The sequence below is a fragment of the Bison bison genome, unplaced genomic scaffold, assembly GCF_000754665.1.
Source record: "Bison bison bison isolate TAMUID 2011002044 unplaced genomic scaffold, Bison_UMD1.0 scf7180017864323, whole genome shotgun sequence".
NCBI classification, from domain to species: domain Eukaryota; kingdom Metazoa; phylum Chordata; class Mammalia; order Artiodactyla; family Bovidae; genus Bison; species Bison bison.
The window spans coordinates 2,064,236-2,086,906 of record NW_011494895.1 but is presented as its reverse complement, the minus strand read 5'-3'; the positions used below and the strand labels follow the sequence as shown (position 1 = coordinate 2,086,906).

The 22,671-nt window shown below is 48.2% G+C and overlaps 1 protein-coding gene across 3 annotated transcripts in view; it reads left to right on the top strand.

Moving 5' to 3' along the window:
- The window catches only part of GATA3 (GATA binding protein 3), a 30,182-nt gene extending 9,506 nt beyond the window's left edge, over positions 1–20,676 (top strand). The window contains exons 1-6 of one of the 3 annotated variants that reach the window (XM_010853139.1): positions 15–250; positions 676–1,310; positions 3,646–4,182; positions 9,219–9,361; positions 13,656–13,781; positions 18,516–20,676. In XM_010853139.1, the coding sequence (XP_010851441.1) occupies positions 1,070–1,310; positions 3,646–4,182; positions 9,219–9,361; positions 13,656–13,781; positions 18,516–18,800 (1,332 nt within the window). In that variant the 5' untranslated portion in view covers positions 15–250; positions 676–1,069 and the 3' untranslated portion in view covers positions 18,801–20,676. Of the gene's footprint in view, positions 1–14; positions 251–675; positions 1,311–3,645; positions 4,183–9,215; positions 9,362–13,655; positions 13,782–18,515 lie in introns of those variants that run through there. The other 2 variants (XM_010853137.1, XM_010853138.1) reach the window with 2 other exon arrangements.
- The last annotated feature ends 1,995 nt before the right edge of the window (positions 20,677–22,671 follow it).

Below are 22,671 nucleotides of genomic sequence, written 5' to 3'. Positions count from 1 at the left end.
AGAACCTCCTTAAGTTCCGTCGCGCCACAGCTGTCTGCGAACACTGAGCTGCCTGGCGCCGTCTTGATACTTTCAGAAAGAATGCATTCCCTGTAAAAAAAAAAAAAAAAAAATAGGGAGAGAGAGAGGAAAAGAGAGAGAGAGGGACGGCGAGCGCGCGAGGCAGAGCGAGCCACGCAATCTGACCGGGCAGTTTCTGCTCTCCCGGTCGCACGCCTCCTTCTCTTCCTCTCTGCTCCTCGCTACCCAGGTTGGTACTGGCGACTTTTTTTTTTTTTTTTAAACTTTGATTTGTTTTCTCTCTCCATTTGGGAGGACTTTAAAACACGGAAAACTCAACCCTCCTCTTTCGGGGAGTTTCTGGAGGCTGGAAAGTCGGTCCTGGGACCTGGGTCCCCGGAGGGAGGGAGCTGTCGTTCAAGTGGGAACCGCTCAGTCAGTCCCGGGATCCCGGGAGAGCCAGGCAGCTGGGGATGCGCTTGGGAGACGTCGGGTCCTTCGCTGCCTCCCGGTTTTCCGAGCTCCGGAGGGGGCGTGCGCGAGTGCGCGCGTGTTAGCGTGTCCCGGGGGCGCGGGCGCGGGGCAGGACGGCTCGAGGGGAGGAGATGCCACTTCATAAACTCAGGTGCTAAGTGCTTAGGATCTCATCCAGGTCTCCCCTTCTCTCCTTTGCAGGTGGCCCAGAAAGACTCAGTCTTGGAGCCGCCGAGGAGCCCCCGGTGAACAGGAGCCTCACTTGCAGAATTCTAGCCAGTCCTCGCTTCCCTTTTACTATTTGGCCCGTTTTTGTCCTCCCGTACCTAATTTTGGGAATTTCTTTCTTTTTTTTTTTTTCTTCCTCTTCTTCTCTTTGCTAAACTACCCCGCAAAGATTTATTTTTTAAAAAAAAATCTCACTTACTCACCTTTCCTTCCCTGCTTTCCCATTCCCCCACTGAAAACAAATCCTTAAACGACCCCCGCCCCTCCGACGGCAGGAGCACCTGCGGAGCCTCGGAGCCCCCAACCGCCCTCTCTCTCCGCGCGCGGGTTCCGGGCCCGGCGAGAGGGCGCGAGCGCAGCCGGGGCCATGGAGGTGACGGCGGACCAGCCTCGCTGGGTGAGCCATCACCACCCCGCGGTCCTCAACGGGCAGCACCCGGACACTCACCACCCGGGCCTCGGCCACTCCTACATGGACCCGGCGCAGTACCCTCTGCCCGAGGAGGTGGATGTACTTTTTAACATCGACGGTCAAGGCAACCACGTCCCGTCCTACTACGGAAACTCGGTGAGGGCCACTGTGCAGAGGTATCCTCCGACCCACCATGGTGAGTGCGCCCCGAGTGCGAGGACCACCCCTCCCCCGACCGGCTGTCCCGGCTCCCCGGGTCGGGGAGGCAGGGAGGGACCAGGGGGTGGGGAGAGCCGGCCAAAGCCCCCCCAAGTGCCGCTGCTGCTCCATTTAAAAAACTGGGGCCCGGAAATGGGCGAGGAAGGCGTCTCGATCGTCGCTAGAGTCTGTTTTTCAAAACAGTCGCAGCAGGCGCCTTTGCGCGGCTGCGGCCCGGGGGCCTGGCGCTCACCTGGCGGGCGCCGCGCGGCAGCCCTCTCTCCCGGCGCGGCCGCGGCTTTTGGGGCCTGGGAGGTCTGGGGCGCCGGGAGAGCCGAACCTCCGCCTCCGCCGGCCACCGCTCCCCAGGCCGGGCATCCGGCGCGGGCCAAACTTGGCTGGGGCTTAGTTCTTTCTAGGGGCTTCGCTCCCCCATTTATCCCGTGGTTCTCTCTCGGGGGCTTCTGCCGGCGTGCCTCGGTGTGTTTCTCCAGCACATTTCCAGAAGGGCCCAAGGAATGTATTTATTCCCCTCGCTGTGTTTCGGCCTTTCCCTAAAACTAGTGCATTTGGTTTTTAGGCATATCTCCTAACTCCTAGGCTCCGAGGAAGGGGATTCTGGTGCTTGACCAGGTTTTGGTGGAAAGACTACCATTTTAAGTTTGAGATGTTTGGGATTTCCTAGATTCCCGCCTGCACAGAATTTTCCTGCGTCTATGCTTTTTGGTTGCCTCCTTGCCTGCTCCCGGCAACTCTTGCCTTTCTCTCTCCTCCTGCCTGCAACTGACCCATAGGGTCCCAAAGAAGATTTAGGATCCATCAGGGTTTCCTTCTATGAATGCAATTCCAGTATTTTCTTTTTTCTTTCTCTTTTCATCTTCAGAAGTTCGGGGGAATTCTGAAATGGTAAAGAGAAACCCAGCCCTATGTAGCTGAGGGGGAAAGCTCTCACACTTTCCACCTGTAAGTGGGTTCCCAAAGAAAAAGTAGGAGCAACATTTTAGGTGGAGGAACTGTGCGATGCTCTCTTGGAGATCCGCCCTGGCTCCCCTGCTTAGGTCGCAGGGCTGGGGCTGATGACAGAGCCCCTGTGGGAGCCGGCGTTCTCACTCTGCTGTCACCAGGCTTTAAACAATTGTTTCTGCAGAGGGGGTGCTCTTTGCCCTCGTTCTGTGCACATCAGCAGTTAAGTGGAAATGAGGTAAATGCAGCCTTAATATTATTTACTATACGACTTCCTGCATAATGTGAAGCATGACCCTCAGCGTTCAGAGAACTCTCCTTCCCCCTCGTCTCCCCTCCCCTTCCTCTCTCTGAAGATTTTAGTTTCAGTATTGTTCTTAATGGTTAAATAGAATGTCAAACGCTGAGACAGGTACTGGATTAAAAGATCAATAAGTGTGTGGATTTGCACTTGCCGTGTAGACTTACCCCTCTCAGAGTGACTTTTGGTCTGAGTTAGGGCTGCCTTATGGCTCTGTATTTTAAAGGAGGGCTCAGTTTACTGCGTGTGAGCGAAATAGACACAGAAACTGGAATTTTGTGTCTCTGGGGCTCAGGTGAAAATTCTTATATTACCCTGGTGGAATCACAACCTTAGGGTTGAGATGGGCCTGTTGTTTTTTTTTTTTTTCCAGTAGGATTTGGGAGGGTGACAAAGGCAGACAAAAGTGCCATCTCAGGGTCTAGCCTTGGAAACTTTCTCCAAAAGCCTGAGCAATTAATTTTCCTGCAAATCTCATTTCAGGCCTGGTCATTTATAGGCCAGCAGTGAAGTAGGGGTACATGGAAGTCACCCTAAAACGGTCCTTCCCCTCTCTTCCAAGCCTTATCCTTCCTGCTCTGGGCCTGGGCCGCTGGGTCCGTGTGTCCTTCTGGTTTTGAGTGGTCCTGCAGCCGGGTTCACCCCTTTAGGCCTCATCCCTCACAGCCCACCCTCTTATCAAGCTGCCTGGGATTAGGTCTAGGCTAGGGGCCGCTGGGTCATTGAAGGAAACCAATAAATCAAGTCAGGTTCCAGAGAGGGACCTCGGGGCTGTGATTTAGAAAGTGTATTTGGAGAGGCCAAGAAAGCCAGGGCCCCTTCTTGCTCCATCGCAGCAGGTCTCAAGGGTCAGATGCAGGCCCTTGATTCCCTGGATCTGGTGGGACCTTGGTGTGGGAGATGGGTGAAAGAGGTGTGCTGGCCCAGGTACTGCTGGGGCCAGTCTGTGTTGAGGTTGTCCTGCTGCCGGGGCGGGGGGCAGGGGTGGAGGGCGCGAACGCCCCCCAGTGCCTTTGGGGGCTGCTCTCACCTGCCTGTGTCTCTCTCTGGCCCCTTCCCTCCCCTACAGGGAGCCAGGTGTGCCGGCCACCTCTGCTGCACGGATCCCTGCCCTGGCTGGATGGTGGCAAAGCCCTGGGCAGCCATCACACCGCTTCGCCCTGGAACCTCAGCCCCTTCTCCAAGACGTCCATCCACCACGGCTCCCCGGGGCCCCTGTCGGTCTACCCGCCGGCCTCGTCCTCCTCCCTGTCGGCGGGGCACTCCAGCCCACACCTCTTCACCTTCCCGCCCACCCCGCCGAAGGACGTCTCCCCGGACCCATCCCTGTCCACCCCGGGCTCCGCCGGCTCCGGCCGCCAGGACGAGAAGGAGTGCATCAAGTACCAGGTGCCGCTGCCCGACAGCATGAAGCTGGAGTCGGCCCCCCCCCGCGGCAGCATGGCCACCCTGGGAGGGGCGGCGGCCTCGGCCCACCACCCCATCACCACCTACCCACCATACGTCCCTGAGTACAGCTCTGGACTCTTCCCGCCCAGCAGCCTCCTTGGGGGCTCCCCCACCGGCTTCGGGTGCAAGTCGAGGCCCAAGGCGAGATCCAGCACAGGTAGGAACCTTCTCTCCCCCAGAGACCCTTCCCCCTTGCCCCCCAGCCCCCTCCACAATCTGAAATCCCAGGCAGGGACGAGAGAGCCCGCCTTCCCAGTTCTTCCATGGGGAGAGAAGGAGGTGTGTCTTGTCTCGGTCCTGTCTTCAGAGCAGAGGGCAAGTGGGATCTGGTTGAAAAGGCCCCCTTAGAGCTGGAGAAGGAAAAAGATAAACAAAAACAAACCCCCATCTCCTGCTTGTCCTGCGGGGGTATTGGTGGGTGCTGGCGGTAACCTTTAGTCAGTTTGCAAGCCCAAATGGAAGGCGAGGGAATAAATCTTTAGTGTTTAATGCTAAAACGAAACCTCCTGAAACCCAAACAAAACAGGTCCCTCCTCTGACCCCCCTGGCCTCTGTGTCCTGGCTCTCTCCCTCTGCTCAGCTCGGAGGGGGTCAGGCAGTCACCGGAGGACAGCCCTTGACACAGACATGTATAAATAAAGTATGTGTATATTTTTCGCCCGGGGCGGGACCCTGGCAAAAGCAGGACACACATTCTCTCCGTGGCAAAGGGGGCTCGAATCCTGACTTCTGGGTAGAGAGGGGAGCTCCGCCCTGGGGAAGCAGTTCAGTGACAATCAGAAGCGCTTGTTACCTGCAGTGTCTTTGGCTACTGGGAGCCCATTGCTAGGCAGGGGCAGGAAGGCGTCTGACGACCTACTCCCCGATTGATCTGAAGCCAGAGGGGTTAGGAAGGACGGAAAAAGATTCCCCAGGTGCCTGTCTCTGCTTCCTCTGCTCATCTGCTTACAGAAGAGCACCGTTCCCACCGCCTCCCTAAAATTGAGCTGCATGTGTGGTGTAGAGGCTGGCATGAAAGGAAATGCAAAGCCCACACAAAATATTTTTTTTTGCTTTAAAAATAAAATAATCCACTACCCATGTCGAAGTGGCTGAATCAGTCGGGGGTTCTTTGAGATGCCTTTTCGATGTATTCCTTTTTTTCCAAGATGGTTTTGGGAAGATTGGCGTGTCTCTTTGGGAAATATCCATTTCAGGGTAGGTGTCTGTCCTGGTCTGTCCTAACTGGCTACCTCCCCAGCCAGTCTCTCTACAGACTCTGTAGGCACTGAAGTGGTGGAAATCGCTTGTCTTTTCTGGATGAGACAACCAGTCTTGAAACAGAGCTTGCAAAACCCGGGTTTAGAAAACTTCCGAGCGAGGGCTATGGGCGCCCCAGTGACCATGAGATCAGTTTCCAGGGTTTTTTTTCTAGGGTGACATTCACTCCGACTGCCTGGGCAGGACTGTCTCTATTTAGTTGATATGTTTCAGCTAATCCAATTATTTTCAGACTGCTGCACGCGACAGTTGCATTGTTTATCCCGAGCCAGGAACTTCACTAGAGCCCGGATGCGGTTAGGCTGACAGAAAAACTCAGACCTGCATGTTCAGTACATGAAAGTCGGCCGAGGGAGAGGGAGGCGGCGGGAGGAAGGGAGGACAGGCAGGAAAGCGGGGAGCGGAGGGTCCCCCGAAGCGCGGAGGGGGAGGTTGTTGATCAAGGCTGGACAGCTGCTGGCAATAAGAGCCAAACCTGTGCAGTTTTGAGGTCAGGGTGGGATTTTTTTTTTTAAAGTTCTCTTTTCTGGTAGGGCTGAAAAGTTGGGGGGAAGATCGTGGTCTCTGAGGCTGGAGTGGTGGTTTGTGTGGGGGGGAGGGGACAGAGTGACTTTTCCAAATGCCTTTGGTCCTCTGCCCTCATTTCGGAGTTTGATTCCCCCCTGCCCCACTCTGTCGTGCGCACCTTGAGCCTGTCTTTGTCACTTTCCTGGAGACTCGGGACATTGGGGAGTGGTGGGGGAGAGGGTTGCGGTTTCCCTAAACCAGAACCAGGGGCACCTATATACCTATTTTCTCTTTTTGGGTTGGGGAGAGAGTAGAGGAGCCGATTTAAATTTGGCTTTTGACTTCCTCCTCCCTATTGCTTTCTCACAGTTTGAGAAAAAAAAAAAATCCTGGGCCCGCACACATGGGCAGTGAGGGGGTTGGGACTTTCGGGAGTGTGGCGCATGCAGGGGAAGTTTCCAGACTCCTAAGAAGGGTAGAAGGGGTGGGAATTAATGAGAAGGGGACTCTCTTGGTTTTTAGTGGTTGCTTTTTTTTTAAATTTAACCTCTTCTTCACAATCGCCTGAAGGAGGAGCCCAGAGAAGAGAGGGTTGTCGCATTTTGGAGAAACGGTTGAGCTGTGGTTTAGAGCACCTATTGCTTCTAACACCCGGGCTGTCGGGCTGGGATGTGTCTTTGCAAACACGAGACTATAAGCCGTTTTTCTTCAGCAGGGGAGGGGGGGACCAATTCTTAGCTCTCCACGGCTCCCCTCCATCGTGGGGCGTGCCACTCCCCCCTTTTTCCTCTGCAATTTCCGTACCCCTTTCCATCTAACTCCAGGCTCAGGCTTACAGTCAGAGGCAGAGGGGTGTCTGAAAATGGCTGTTGAATGCTAAGAGGCCTGCGGTTGTCACCTTAGCGCGAGGTGTCTGTCTGAGCTGCTCACACCAGGCACTGAGCGCAGAAAAAGAGAGCAGGAGACAGTCAGGGCCTCCCTAAGGAAAACTGGTTGTTTGCTGAAGTCACAGATTAGAGGCAACAAGGAGAGAAGGAAAAAAAAAAAAAATAATAAGAGAAAACCAACACGAGGCAATCGCGAACTTGCCGAGTGAATCAAGACAGAAAATTGCTGTAGTGTGCAGAGCCTCGCTGGAGAGGCAACCGTTGCTGGCTTTCAAAGTCCCTCAGAAAAGGAAGCTGTCATCCTCCCTGCCACCTGACAAAGGAAAGGAAATCAGACTGATGGTGTCAGGCGGGGACATCCCCGGCCCAGGTGCCCGGGAGTGGGGCCGTCCAGCCCAAGCTGCTGGTGATGGAGGAGGCTTGGGGTCCCGGAGACACCCCCAAAGGTCTGGGGTGTGAGACAGTGGGGAGCCTGAGGCCCCTGTCTCTGCAGGTGGGGGAGTTGGTATGGGCTGGACAGTGGGCACAGATGCCAGGAGAGGCTGGGTTGGGCCGGTGGGCATGGCTGCCCCCAGGAGAGGCTGGGACCGCCCCGCGCAGGCAGAAGGGCTGGGGGCCCCTGGCTGCCTGTGGCCACTCCTCGCCCACTCGCCCTTCCCTCCTTCCTCTGCGCCTCCGCACCTTCAGCGGCCGCATCCCTCCAGTTTTGACCCCAGAGCAGAGGCGTCCGCTTGTGACTCAGCCCAGAGCCTGCTGGGTGCCTTGCAAGCCCTCCTGGCCGCTTAGGGCCATGCTCGTGTGGATCATCATGGGGCTGCTTGGAAGGCTCTCTGTAGACCCCGGGTTTCTTAAGAACCTTTTTGGTAGGGGGAACAAAAAGTGAAATCTCGTTACTCCTTCACTTTTTTTTTTTTTTTGAGAAAAGCAAAGTGGATGAAACTCCTGAGTACCTCCAGCTTGTAAAAGGAGGCCACAGCCACTTTCATTTCCAAAAGTCCGTTTCCTTCCCCAGAGCCCGTTTCTGGAGAAGAGCCCAGGCTCTGGGGGTGTCCATTCCCTGCCACCCCTCATGCTGGGTCTGGGGCTTTCCTAAACCTGAGCAGGGCCCTGGGCCCTGGGCTGGCCTTGCCCTCCAGGGGCAGTTGGCTCCCTCCCCCACCCCCATCCCGTCTTCCTGGTAGTTTGGGGTCAGCTGATTAATCTTTAAAAACAACTGTTAGGGGCTCATCTTTCCCACCATCCCCAAGCCTTCCCCCAGCACCTGGGAGATCTCCTGTTCTTGAAGGGACCAGCTCCGGTTGGCTCCGTCTGGGAGGGCTGTGAAGCGGGTGTGTCTTCCTCAGGGGAATGAGCCCCCCAGGAGTGGGGCAGGTTCTCCCAGAAACCTTCCTCCACTTCCTCCCCCTGCAGAAGTTCAGAAGAGCTGGCAGGCAGCTCCTACAATAGCTTCTGGAGGGCTTCCCCGTGGGGGCTTCCCCTCTGGGGGCTTCCCCTCCAAAGGTGGGCCTGGTCACTCTCCAGCCCCTAGAGTGAGCGTTGTTCCAACCTGGCCTGGCCGGTTTTTTTGTTGATTTTGTTTGTTTGTTTTTTTGGAAAAAGAGCAACTGCAGGCAGGCCTTGGTTAATGAGCCTACTGAGGGCCTCCCTTCCCCCTCCCCAAACTGGCCCATCCTCCTGATCCACTCGTCACCTCTTAACACTTCCCTTGGTTCTCTCTCTCTCCCCCCATCTCCAGCTCCCTCGACTTCAAGACGCCTCTGTGTGCCTCTCCAACCCTTCAGACTGGAGTTTCCGGGGCTGGGAACCCACAGAAAATCTGGGCCTTTTCTAAAAAGAGAGATGGTGGGGAAGGAGTGGGCCCTACGGGGTCTTCATCTTTTCATTGCTAGCCAGGGACGTTTACAGTTTCATTGGAAATAAAACCTAAAGCCCTCGCTGCTAAAAATCAGTCAGCCAATTGATCCATGTGTTCATCTGTTTATTATCTGTTTTCTCGATCTAGCCATTGATGAATCTTTCCTTTGGCCTCATCCTGATCGTCATTATTTAATCAATCTGTATAGACAGACCTGGTGATGAGAATGGATCATCTTTGTTTTCCTCTGAGGGAAATGAAAGGGGTGTTTAGCTTTTGCCGTTGTCTGGGGCTCAGGATTTTCCCAGGGAACTGTTTCAAGTTGAAATCCGCCTTCCTCCTAGGCTCTGCTTCATCTTTCCCATCGAGTGGGGCCGGCCCCGGACAGGTGTCTGTTGCTTCTGATTCCTGTGTCACTTCTTGGGCCAGGGAGCTGTGTGTGTGTGTGTGTACATGTGTGTGCCTGTGAGTACATACATGCATGTATGCGTACATGGGAATGGTCAGGCCATGAGAGGGCTGAACAGTCATTCTTTTTCAAGGGAGCTGGAGGTGAGAAAGTTCCGTAAAAGAAGAAAAAGAGGAAAAAGAAAGTTGTCTATTTAGCTTTCTTTCCCTAATTCTGCTGGTAGCTTTTTCGTGTGTCTTCCGTAAGTGACTTATGTGTGATGTTGTTTTCAGAAGGCCGGGAGTGTGTGAACTGTGGGGCGACATCCACCCCTCTCTGGCGACGAGACGGAACCGGGCATTACCTGTGTAACGCCTGCGGGCTCTACCACAAGATGAACGGACAGAACCGGCCCCTCATCAAGCCCAAGCGAAGGCTGGTGAGTTGTCCCTGGGGCAGCCCTGACCTGACACTCTCCATTTTGTGTCTTTAATTTCCCCTCTTCAGGAATGAGAGCTTTCTGCAGGAAATTGGCAGGACGGCTCAAAATCGTGTCAGCTGGCTTGGGGTAGCTTTCCCCTTGTCTTTGTTTTTTCTTTTTTTCAAATTAAATATACAGGAAAGTGTTCTGTCTCTCTCTCTATCGCCCCCTTTATGGTTCTTAAGTCACTTACTACATTTTTAAGGATGCCGACTTCTGATTTATCCAATCTTAAATATCTTCGCTGATAGAATGATTGCTTTAACGGGACCAGGGTGATGGATTGAAAGTGTATTGATAGCCACAGTTTCACAGAGAAGGTTAGTAGGTGGGTGGAGGCTCCCAGGTGCCACCCAGAACTTGTTTCTGGAGTCGCAGAAGGGGTCTCCCAGGAAGTGATGATGGTCTCAGTGCTGCCTTAGTGCCCCGGATGAGATCTCACGTGGCCAGGGCTGTAAGATGAATGGGGCTCATTAACTGCATTGCGCAAGCAGCAGCCGGTGGCCTTTGTGGAGTTTTTCTTCTTCCGTGGTCTGTAGAATTGAGGAATTGCCACAGGTAAACACAGGGGAAAATGGATTTCTGTCCTGCTCCCTGGTCTCTCCTAGCATCTAGTCTGATTTTCCCTTTGAACTCTCGCCAGCCCGGTGGCTGTTTCCTCTCTCCCCCTCTTTTTTCCCTTTCTTAAACCTCTTGACCCCTAAGAATACTTGAGAAAACCTGGCACAAGCAAGCACATATAAGGAAAACTAGCAGGAGAGGTTCGTTTGCAAACTTGTCTTTGGAACCTCAGGCCAGATTGAATAGCAAGTGTATGTAACAGACAAATAAAAGCAAGCTTGGCAAATGATAACTCTAACCACAGTCAAGAGATCAAAATGCTTTTTGTGGTGATGACATTCACCAGGTGGAGAGGGGAGGAGGGGAATTTCCCCTTGCCGATGAATGGATGAAGTAGCATCCCTCAGATTGTAAGGTGGACCCCTCCAAATCCTCTGCATTCTTTTAAAAGAATTATTTGTTTTCCTCATTAGATTTTAGTGCAAATCAACACCTTTCACATCCTCTTCAGAAGAATGAAAATCTTTCTAGGGATGGCCATGCCCACGTGACTTTAATTTTTGGCCATCCTAGGTCTCCAGGCTTTATTTTTTCTGATCTTTGCCCCCGTCTCCAGCTTTCTCAACCTTCTCCCGACTTGTCCCCATGCTCTTTGGTACTTTTTTTTTTTTTCCTTTCTCTCATGTGCAAAGCTAACTTCCTAGGAAAAAGCTGCCGGATATCTGAGCTCTGGAGATAACTCATAAACAACAACTCAGCTTCCCCAACCTAAACATCAAGATGTTTGAACGTATCAGAACAAGACGTTGTTTGAAAAAAAAAAAAAAAATGACTGGAGGTGTTAGTGCAGAATGAATATGATCACACCACAAAAGAATGTTCTGAATCACTCCAAACCTGGCCTTAGGAGAAAAAGAGAGAAGGGGGGGAAAAAAGAAAAGAAAAAAAGGAAAGAAAACTAACAACAAAAACTTTCTTTTTAAAATAAATCATGATATCATGATAATCGGGCTCTTTTTAAAAGGTAAAGAAGAAATAGAGAGCAGTAAAGTCTCAGACCCCGTGGTTGTTTGGTTGATGAGCAAGAATGCATTTGACATTTTCTCGAGGTTTCTTCTGTCTGAGGTGGATTGCCTAGGAGGGCTAGACTTGCATTTTATATAGTTTTGTCCTCATTCATCTTTCGTAAGAAATCTCTAGAACTCTGAGTAATAATCGCTTTTAATTGTAGAGTTCCTTTGCTGTCACATGTGAAGCTGTCTTTTCTTTCTTACTCATCTCTTCTGGGTGGTTTTATATTTTTAGTTCCATAGAATTTATATGCTCCAGAGAGACACTGGGGGCCCATTCAGGATATATATGCATATATTTTTAGCGCTTAGATGTATTTGACTTCTGAGTATCTAGAACTTCTTTTTTTCTTTCCTATATTTCCCTGTCTCTCCTTCCCGGCTCTGTCTCTCCAGTTTGCAGTTTCTGCTTTGCGCTGAAGACCACTCCACCCCTTGGTAGATGCATATCTAACACCAAATAAACTCAGGCTATGCCGGAAATAGGAGAAGGGAAGACCCATAGAAATTTTTATTCCTAGTGGTGGAGGATTTTCATAAATCTCTAGCTTGCTTTATCAATACACTTTGTCTTCTGCTAGTGAACCAAACAGTGTGACTTTCAGAGCTTCCGTATAAATTCACTGAAAGTCTGAGCTTGCTTAGGTTCATGATACCGTCAAGATACTATAAAGGGCTATACCACGAGGCTCATTACTCAGAACTCTTAATTTTGTTGGCTGATGTTTTGTGCTTGAACCATCCCTTTCCAGTTGTTGGGCTGAGAAATCCAGTGCTTGAGTAGGTATTAGTCTGTTATATCCAAGTATTTCTTTTAAAGTGTAGAAAACCAGTCCAGGATGATAATCATCGGATGGTAATGTAATTGTCAAAATCCTTAAGCATCAATTTCATAACTTCATTTTCTTCCCAAAAGTGTACAAGAACACCAGTTAAGTCTTAAACGATCATGTTTCATAAAGGCGGGTGGACAGAGGCTTGTGGAATGAGAGACAGCACTTTTGGACTGGGGTGAATTATTTTCCAAATGGACTACTCAAAAGTAGAACCTTCTCAGTTACGAGGGAGAAGGGCTGTGTTTCCTTTTTAGTTCCACAGAACACAGAAACTAAGAATTACTGGGGGGAAAAAAAAGGCAAAAAAAAAAGTGCCATAGCTCTGGTATTTAAACCTGTAGCAAAGGGGAGCATCTTTGGGACAATTTAGTAGCTTTGAAAGGAAAGGAATCACCCTGGTTCATTCAGAATTGCCTCCGGGTTTTCCATATCTGGCCACTTTGAGTGTTTGGCTCAAGTTCTTGCTGGATAAAATATTGATGGAAAATCTCACCCTGATCCCTGTCATTTTGTTCCATGCTCTCATAACCATGCCAGAATTTTCTTGATCACAGATAAAGAGCAGCTAAATTCTTTCTCTTTCTCTTGCCTTTGATAATGTTTTTGAGTCCAGGGACAGAAATAATTTTGCAGTTGAAAATTTATTTTTGTGTTACAGGGAGTAGTGAGGAGATGAGAGGGGTTACCAGGGACCCACCTTCATTTTCTTTCACAAGTTTTTGGGCTTAAGTTTATTTTTTTTCTGAGTATGGGTGCAGGGAATAGTCCCCTGATGCATTTAAGTACGTCAAAAAGTGAAAGAAAAATCTCCCTTTTAAAGGAAATGAAGGCTGTGACACAATCAAATAATGAAAATTCAGCTTGGGACTGACATCTGACCTGTGACCATTTGGCTCTGTGAAGAGCGTATAGGAAACTTTCCAGGGAGTCAGATGAATTGAAGGCAGAAGTGGGGCCCATGTTCCTGGTGGACTGCAGAAGTCCTTGTTCTTCTTAGTTTGTCTCATTAACTGAAAACCACTTAAAGAGGATGAAGATGGCTGTTACCACGAGTTGGCCGAATCTGAAAGCCTGAGCCGTGCACATTTAGGATAGCTGCAGATGGGCTGGGTCTGGCTCACTTATGGTGTTCTGGTTTGGTGCTCTCTCTGTGGCCCGCCCCACGTGTGTCAGTCACATATGCACAGACATTCTCTCACACTGTCAGCACCCTGCTCTCCTTATCATCTAGCAGTTCTTTATTTGGGATCTAGAAGGCACTTCTGATGCTTGGGTTTCCTCTTCCTTGGCTGTTAGTCTCTTGTGATGACCAGTATTCTTGTTGAGAGCTGTTTTTCTGGGGAGTCACTCTTCGAAAGGACCTCCTGGAGGCCTGGTGAAGAAAGCCACAGAGAGCTTGGTACCCAAACATGTCTAGTTAATTCCAAAAATTATTGCAACCCATAAAAAATGAAACATCTGGTAGACTTTGTAGGAGGTGGGGATAGCTTGTGATTTAGAGAGGTAGGGTCAGCTTTCTGATCCTCCCAAATTCTTCACCCCAGGGGACAGCAGGCTACCTACTGACCACCGGCCCATGGTCTGATCTACTCCTAGGCCAGTGGGTCAGCTGTAATTTTCCTCTTGACACAGCTTTTGGGGATCTTTATTACTTTCATGTGGGCCACTTGCTAGTTTTGATTTCAGTGATAATTTTTTTCTTTTTTTAAGTTGGTCTCCGTGGTTCTGCAAACCCATTTAACATTTGTTTTGATTTTTATCCTCCCCTGTCTAACCCCTCCCCAGTCGGCAGCAAGAAGGGCAGGTACGTCCTGTGCAAACTGTCAAACCACAACTACGACTCTGTGGAGAAGAAATGCCAATGGAGACCCTGTCTGCAATGCCTGTGGGCTCTACTATAAGCTGCACAATGTAAGTGTCCGGGGGTCCCACCCCCCAGACAGTCTCCTTTGGTTAACGCACAGTGCATGGCATTCCCCTTCCCTGGTCCCCTTCTTGATTTAAAAAAAAAAAAAATTTTATTGGCATGTAGTTGATGTGCAATGTTGTGTTAGTTTCACATATTCAAAAAAGTGATTCAGTTATACGGATACATGTATCTGTTCTCTTTCAGTTTCTTTACCTATATGGGTTATTACAGAGTTGATTCATGGGGTCGCAAAGAGTCGGACACGACTGAGCGACTGAACTGAACTGAACTGAGTAGAGTTCCCTGTGCTCTACAGTAGGTCCTTGTTGATGATCCATTTGAATCACACAATGAGGAGCCTCAGAAAAATCATTGCAGGAGGATCCAGTGTGGGAAAGGACTGGGCACAGCGAAGCCTTGTCAAGACTGAAGGGTTTAAAATAGGTCGATCCAACCTCTTAGTTTGTATTGGAAACAGAATGCGTGGTGGACCTCGTCTGGGTTTTTAAGGGGGAAAAAAAAATCTTCCCCTTAGCAAACCAAAAAAAGTTGCCAGACATATTTTGATGTTTTCTTGCATTTTAAACTTTTTGCAAAAAAAAAAAAAAAAAGAAAGAGTGTGCCAGAGAGTGGAAGAGAAAGGTAAATAGGATTGTGATGCATGATGCAGGAGTTCAGGGCGATTCAGTTATTGAGGGGTAGAGAGCTTGGCATAACCTGTGCTGTGAATTTTAAACGGATTCTCTGTATAAAAGATACGAGATGAAATGGCTGAGATATTTCATCTGCTGAGTTTGTCCTCCCCGGGAGAACTCCTGCAAGGCAGCCTGCGGAAGTTATCCTTTCCAGGGAAAAGAATGCCCTTTTCCTTATAGATCATATTAGCAGGATGATAATTGCCAGTCAGTTACGTGGATTTGGCCGTGTCAGTTTTGATCTTTCAATTTGGGGATCCTCCCATTTTGTAATATCTCTACCTTTAAAAAAAATTCAGCTATTTTTTTTTCTCCCTCGTACAACTCTGGCTGACCCTAATGACGCCTGATGTTTATGTTCATCCCAGAGAAAGAATTTGTTTTCTCCCTCTGTCTTTGTCTGTCTTTCCCTGCCTCTCTCATATCATCTCTATGGTTCCGTCTGGTTTTCCTGAAGTCTCTGGGCCAGTCTGACTGGCAGAGTCTGGGAGTGAACTGGGGACAGGCAGAGGGGTTTTCTCAGAGCCATCCTGGCAGTCAGCGAGTCTTACCCAGAGACACTTGTGAATTTAGGAGGAAGATTTGCTGGTTAGAGTTTTTGAATCTCAGGAGAACTTTCCAGGGTAACCTTAGCAATCTAGTCCTTTGGTACCTCTTGGGAATGAGTTGATTCCTGGGGACCCTGTAATACACCCACCTGCCAGCGTGTCATCTCTGCTTGATACTCAGGGCTTGGAGCTGATGGAATGAGGGTCTTTTTACAATCCATCATTTCTCTCTCTTGCATCCCTAGATTGTGGTCTGTGTACATTTATCAGTGATGAAACCCCAGGCCTGTTTTTGCTTTGCGGAATTTCCTTGCTCATTGCCATGGAGAGAAGCAGATTTGTGATTAGAATCTGGAAGGTTTGGGGCCATAGAGTTCTTGTGCTCACCCGATGGTAGTCAACAAAATGATTTTGGGGGTGTGATGTATGGTTTGCAAAGAACTTTCCTGTTGTTTGACAACATCTGAGCCTCAAAGAGTCCCGTGATGTAGACAGGGAAGAAATTATTCTGATTTTGTTTTACTTGAAAAAATGATGACTCAGAGAAACAAGGATGAAGCTGATGAATCAGAAGGGCCCATATGGATTTCTGATTAGCGACAGACCTTCCAGAGAGATCAGGAGCTCAGGACCATTGGGGACAAGGGAAGAGTGAGCCACTTCTTATTGTAGAATATACCAGAGATCTGTTGGGAGTAATGGATTGTGTGTGTGTATGTACTTCTTTCTGATTTCCATAGAAGTATAGGAATTATGAGAAATGAACCAGCTATAAATTTCTTTGACTGCTCAGCCACAGTGAGATGTGATCTCAGTTGTATCCGATTGAAAAGCCATTTATTTCTGAAAGATATGCTTTTCTCATTAAATCCAAGAGAAGTCAAGGGCCCTTCTTCACTGCTTACTCCCACTCTAGTCTTTTTCTTTTTAAAATATTTATTCATTTGTGTGGCTGTGTTGGGTCTTAGTTGCATCGTGGGAGATCTCTCATTGCGGCTCACAGGTTTAGTCGGTTAGTTCTCCAACCAGGGCTCAAACCTGTGTCCCCTGAATTTCAAGGTGGATTCTTAACCACTGGACTACCGTGGAAGTGCCCTCACCCTGTCCTGGGCCCCAGTGTCTGGGAGATAGACGCGTGCTCATCCTCCAGAGTGGTTTTTCTGCCTTCTCTGGTTTAGTAAGAATTCACGGAAGGAGGCGGATTTGTTGTGTATTTAACAATAAGAGATACTAATCTATGAACATTCTCATCTTGTTGTGTTTTGTTCTGCCCATCGAGATACCAGGCATGCCCTAAGTTAGCTCCTGTCTCCTTATCTAGGTGTGTAGATAACTACCTATCTCAGTATCAGTGTTGGGACTAGTTATCTGGCTTTGTGTGGCTATCTGTGTAACTAGATATTATATTTAGATACCTGGCCCTGTATATCTAGATATCATCATGAAGAGCATGTGTCTAGGTGATATCTCGGGGGAGATTTGATGTGACAGTAGATTCCTATCACCTCTGTAGGCTGCATCTTTATCTTGATTATAACTTTGAGGAAGAAACCCTGAGATGTTCTCTGAGCAACAACCTTTCAGGTCCTCTGCCGTCACTCACTTGGCCTTCCTGTGCAAGGGGCAGAGCTGGGGTCAGCCCCACCCGGAGCAGGTCTGCACTCCTGTCCAGGTGACCAGCTCAGCCCCTAGAAGCTGTGAGTTTGCTGCTCCCAGAAGTGTTATCAGCAGCCTGGCCCTCTTGTCTTCTGGGTTCTCACTTCCTTCACTATCTCTTTCTAGCTTTTGGAGCAAACGGGCAGATCTTTGAGTCGTGAAATCTTCTCTTCCTCCACCCTTGAGGACCCTGGAGGAGGAAGTGGTTTCTGCTCCAAGGAGTCAGCAATGACTAAGACCTTACCCTCCTGAGTCCCTTTGCCCATTTCCCTGGAAATGGGACTGAATGTGTGGTTGGTTTGGTGTGTGGGGCAGGTAGCTGCTGTTGAGGTCAATCTGATTCTGACTCCTCGAGGGGAATGATCTTAGTTTGCTTTGTCAAGTTCCCCCACCCCCACCTTAAGCAAATGTGTATTCAAAACAAAACACATGGGGCTTATCAGGAAGAGAGTGATGCTATGCTGCCCTGAAGACAAGAGCAACGATCATGAGAGTAGGTGCTTGCCTTGGTCTTTTTCCTCAACTTCATGCTTGGTCTTTTTTTTTTTTTCTAAATCTTTTGTTTACCCTGAAATTGTATTTGTTTTTTGTTTTTAGCCACTTGGAGTATGGGATGTTAGCTCCCCGCCCAGGGATCTAACTCTTACCCCCTGAATTGGAAGCTCAGAATCCTAACCACTGGACTGCCAGGGAAATCCTTCATGCCTAGGCTTTGCTTTTTAGGAGGAGAGTGCTTTCAGGCTAGCACAGGGCTTTGTACCCGCTAAGTGAATATTAAATTCTTGTGGACTGGTTGTTTCACTGCTCATCTAGTTAGAAGTGAGTCGTCAGGACCAGGTAGAAATTGCAACTTCATCATCACAGTTGCTATGGCGGGGGCAAGAAGTTACATTTTTGCAAAGATGCGTTATGTTAAATTCCGGCCCCAGAATGTACAAATTTCAGGGGAAGATCTTTTTTTCCCCTGTGTTTAAAATGACTTAAAAAAAAATTTTATGTCTAATGGGAGGATAATTGCTTTACAGTGTTGTGTTGGTTTCTGCCATATAACGCCATGAATCAGCCATAAATATATACGCATGTCCGCTCCCTCTTGAACCGCCCTCCCACCTTCCGTCCCAGCCCGGGGTGGCCACAGAGCACTGGCTTGAGCTCCTTGTGCTATGCAGCAGCTTCCCACTTGCTGTCTATTTAGGGGGAGATTTTACATCACCTCTTGTTTCAAAAGACCGTTAGAAGAGAGGCAAGCAAAAATTACTTTGAAGCAGTCTGGGCTTCTCAAGACAGAGAGACAAAACCCTTAAGATCGATTGCCTAGTGGTGCCAAAGTTCTAAGTCAGATTTTGGACCAGTAGACCAGATATATTTCCCTCTTGAAAATCCCTCCCTTGCCTCTCTTCTCCTGAAATCGTGTAAGGTAATTCTAGGAAGAAGACAAGTTATTAGATTTTAGTGAAGCAGAGAAATACAGCCATCTTGGGTGGCTCAAGAGTATGGTCCTTGGGGACAGAAAGTTCCCTGAGACCAACTTTCCCCCCAGTAATTGGTGCAAATGAATAAAACGAATAAGCCCTGCTTGGAACATCTTACCTGAGGCCTCTTGGCTTTTGAAATTGATAGCAGCTGAGACCCCCCTCCCCGCCCCCCATCACAGAACCCTCACTTGCAGAACTCTGGGCTCTCTGGGAAGGAGTCAGGGGTTGTGGGGAGGAAGGGGCTCCCTGAAAGCAGATCCCTGATCTGGGGCAGTCAGAGGAACCTGTGCCTGGGTGTGGAAGTCTGCCCCCTCTCAGAGCCAGCCAAAAATAAGTAAAAAAAAAAATTGATCTCTGTTTAGATTAACAGACCCCTGACTATGAAGAAGGAAGGGATCCAGACCAGAAACCGAAAAATGTCTAGCAAATCCAAAAAGTGCAAAAAGGTGCACGACGCGCTGGAGGACTTCCCCAAGAGCAGCTCGTTCAACCCCGCCGCCCTCTCCAGACACATGTCTTCGCTTAGTCACATCTCGCCCTTCAGCCACTCCAGCCACATGCTGACCACGCCCACACCGATGCACCCGCCGTCCAGCCTCTCCTTCGGACCTCACCACCCTTCCAGTATGGTCACCGCCATGGGCTAGGGTCCCTGCTCGAGCACCGCTCACAGGGCTCCAGGCGAGAGTCCCTCCGGCCCCCCTTCTACATGCATTTTCGCAGGAGCAGTATCATGAAACCGAAACCCGATGGATCTGTGTGTTTTTGCAGGCATCAAGCAACCTGATGTTGTGGCCACTCGGACGACGCAGCCTACCGTGGTGTCTGTGTTCTCACTCCCCGAATCTGGATCCCATTTGTGAATAAGCCATTCAGACTCACATTCCCTATGGAACAGGGTCTCTCTAGTGCTGTGAAAAAAAAAAAAAAAAAAGTCACCAAACATTGCATATAACTTATATTGTAAGAAATACTGTGCATTGAAAGAAGAAGACTTGATTGCCTCTCGGTCGCTGTCAGGAAGGCATGGAGGACGCCATACCTTTGAAGGACGATGTGGGGAAAATAAAGAGTGGCGATTAAGAATAAACTAGGTCTGATATCCAAATGGACAAACTGCCAGTTTTGTTTCCTTTTCCTGGTTACAGTCGTTTGATGCATTAAAAGAAAAAAAAAAAAAAGGAAAAAAAAAAAAAAAAAATTTTAAGCAAATCATTTGTTCAAAGCTGTGGGCCTCTGCATAGGAAATTCTACTACTCTGGGCAACGTGTTCCACTCTCAGGTTGCCCTGGAGGGTTCAACTAGACTTTCCTGGGCCTTCATGCTTTGTGAACATGTCCCTGTAATTGTTGTTTGTATGTATAATTCAAAGCACCAAAATAAGAAAAGTTGTAGATTTATTTCATCATATTATACAGACTGAATTGTTGTATAAATTTATTTCCTGCTAGTGTTAAGTACTGCTTTTTTTTTTTTTTTTGGTTTTTTTGTTTCTATTTTAATATTTTCTTCTTCTCTCCATTTTTGGTTGAAAAAACTGGGTGACATTCAGTTGACCTAAGGTGGTTGTGCTCCACGGGGTTGATTTTTTTTTTTTTTCCATTTTGTTTCTCGATGATATTTATTAAATAGCTTCTAAGGGTACAAGAGCATATGTCCTTTGTCACTTCTCCCGCAGCCTGTGCTATGAGGGTAGCAGTGTATGAGCTACCTGCGTGCATGTCGGCGGCTCAGGCCCGCCAGCCCTGGGTCCTGAGAGCAGCCTGGCTGAATGTTAGCGCCTACTGTGTTCTGTGTTAGTGATCACTGCCTTTCATGCAGTCTGTTGGAATAATAATATAAAGAAATAATAAAGTGAAAATATTTAAGAAACAACCAAATAACATCATATTAAGAGTGGTGGCCAAGCTCTTCTAGAATCTGGTAGCTCTAGCTAATTGAAGCAAAAGGAGTTTAAACAAGATAACAGAGCCCACTTGTGTTCAGCTACACGCTGGGAGAGAATGCAAACCCCAGACAGGAACATCGATGTGTTTGGGAAACTGGGCATCTTGGGAGCTCGCGATGCAGCCCAGAGGAAGGCATCCCCGGGGCTGGAGGAAGTTCTGTGGTCCGCTCTTGAGTTGCTCTTCTCTCCTCCTGGTCTGGCCTTGAGGAGATTTTCTCGCCAGAGAAATGGGAGGATTTCCTTGTTGAGATTCTCAGGCGGGCAGGTTGCAGCTGAGATTCCTCATGGTTCTCTGCAAGATGGAGAGGAGCTGGGCTGGGTGTTGAAATTATGTCTGTTTTGCTTTTCTACTGTTGAATCACACCACAGTGAAGGGTGGATTGGAATGTTTGCGAAACATGAAATAACCGTTTTGTAACTTACGCTGTACAGTTTCCTTTGACTCTGTTGACAGAATGTGTAACCCTGGCACACATTTGAAGAATCTCTGTTAATTGCCTCTCTGCTTTCTTAGCAAATATTTCAAAGCTAAAGCTCAATGTTGAAATAAAGAAGTAGAGAATTACTGACACGCACGTGAGGATCTGCCTGGCTCCTAATTCGGACGTGGTTTCCCGTGACTCCTGAAGCACCCAAGGCTGTGGGCCGTGGCCGTTTGTTGCCATCGTAAACTTGGGAGCAGTTGTGGCTGGAGAGTTCCAGTGTCTCAGGGTTTGCCACTTTTTCCCTCCGTACAGATTTGAGCTGATGCCCTTTCACCTTAAGAACAGGGAGTTCAAATTCTTGACATTCTTGGGGGTGGGAGAAGGGCAGGCGAGAGTGGGGGGCACACATAGAAAATTCCCAAACTCAACAATCCAGTTACATTTTGTTTTAGGTGCTGCAGCCATAAAGGCACATTGGTTCCTCTTCCTTTTTCAGAGAAACATCATTTTATCATTCAATACCTGGATTTAACATTCTAAGATAGTTCTGGAAGATGATGCAGAAGATTTAAAAAAACTATATTCTCCAGTTTCTTGATCAGAATGTTATCATCTGTTTTCATAGTTTTTAATTATTTTGTTCTTTCTTTTCTTCACTTAAAAAAGACACACTTAGAACAGTGACCCTGAGAGGGGGTTTCTTCTAGAAAAACAGAACAAGATTGTAGATCTAAAATCCTGCTCCAATATTCTTGAATAAACTGTGCCCCTGATTAATTTTCCATCTGTTTCTCCCTCTCTTTTGAAATGGTTGCGCTTAGCTCATCCATGGGAATATATGGGCACGTTTGGATTATTTCTTGAAAACATTTTCAGAGCCAACACAAGACAAAAAAGACAAACTGCGTAGTTATTGAAAGATTTTGCTATGTATGAACTCTTCAAACACTGGTCGTTCATGATGTAATAAACATTTTGAATGGAAGTACTTCTTTCATTGATTCAGCAGATACCTATTGAAGATCTAGGTTGAAGTCCATTTAAGAGATATTTAAAAAAAAAGCAGTGTAGGAAATAGAGAAACCAAGGTTCCAGTGTCTCAGCCTTATGACATTTACAGGTTATTCCCCTTTGAAACGAATGACAAGCTGTGGTGAGGTTCCTGGCTGGGCCTCGGTGTTGGTCGCCAGGCAGGTAGAAGGCATGACGCAGTGGGAACACCCAGAGTCTGCTTGCTGAGAGCAGTGTCTGTTTTCTAAACTTTTGAAATTAGAATTATTTTTAGTTTAAAAATATTTTTAAAGCTAACTCCTCATCAGGGGACATCATTTTAGGATTTCTTAAGTCTAAAAACTGTTTGAAAGCAGCCAGTTTTCCCCAGGTAGAAAAGGACATCAGACCCAATTTCAGGAAAACACCTGTTCCTTAAACTGAAACTCAGAAACACCAGTGCCATCCATTCCCGGCTGTGACATCTTCCTCACAGTGGTGAAACTGTCCCGTTTACCTTCCAAAGATTTAGAAGCATCACAACTCCACATTCTCCTGCATTCCATCCTCTGTCCTCGACCCCGAATCCATCCCGAAGTCCTCGAACCTTTTTGTGATCCTTCACAGACAAGCAGGCATTACTAATACCCCTTCCATTTCCAAGCTGCGCGGAGATTAAAGTCTTTTTTTTTTTTAATTAAAATTTTTAAAATCACAGAAAGGTGCAAAGAAAACGCCTGCGCGAGAGCATTTTATATTAGAGTTTTATCTGGAGAGCAGAAATGTTAACCAGGATCCAGAATAGCTGAGTAATAATACACCAACCCCTTCCTGCACTTTCAGATGAAATGAGCTTCTGAAAAACATTTTCATTTTCGCTTATTCCAGCTTACTCAACCGGTGTGAACACACCCTCAGATTGGGACTCGTCTGCTCTTCTTTGCAAAAACCCAGTAAAAGGAAAACCTCAGAATTCATAGAAATTCATTGATCGTTTGAGACGTGTGACCACCACAGTCTTAGGAGTCTGGGAACTTGGGTTTCATTTCTGGCTGTGCCGCTAACTATCAAGGTGACCTAAGGCTATTTGTTTGATTTCTTTGAAGCTGGGCTGTTTGTCTACATCATTAGAAGAGATGCTAAGACTCATATGAG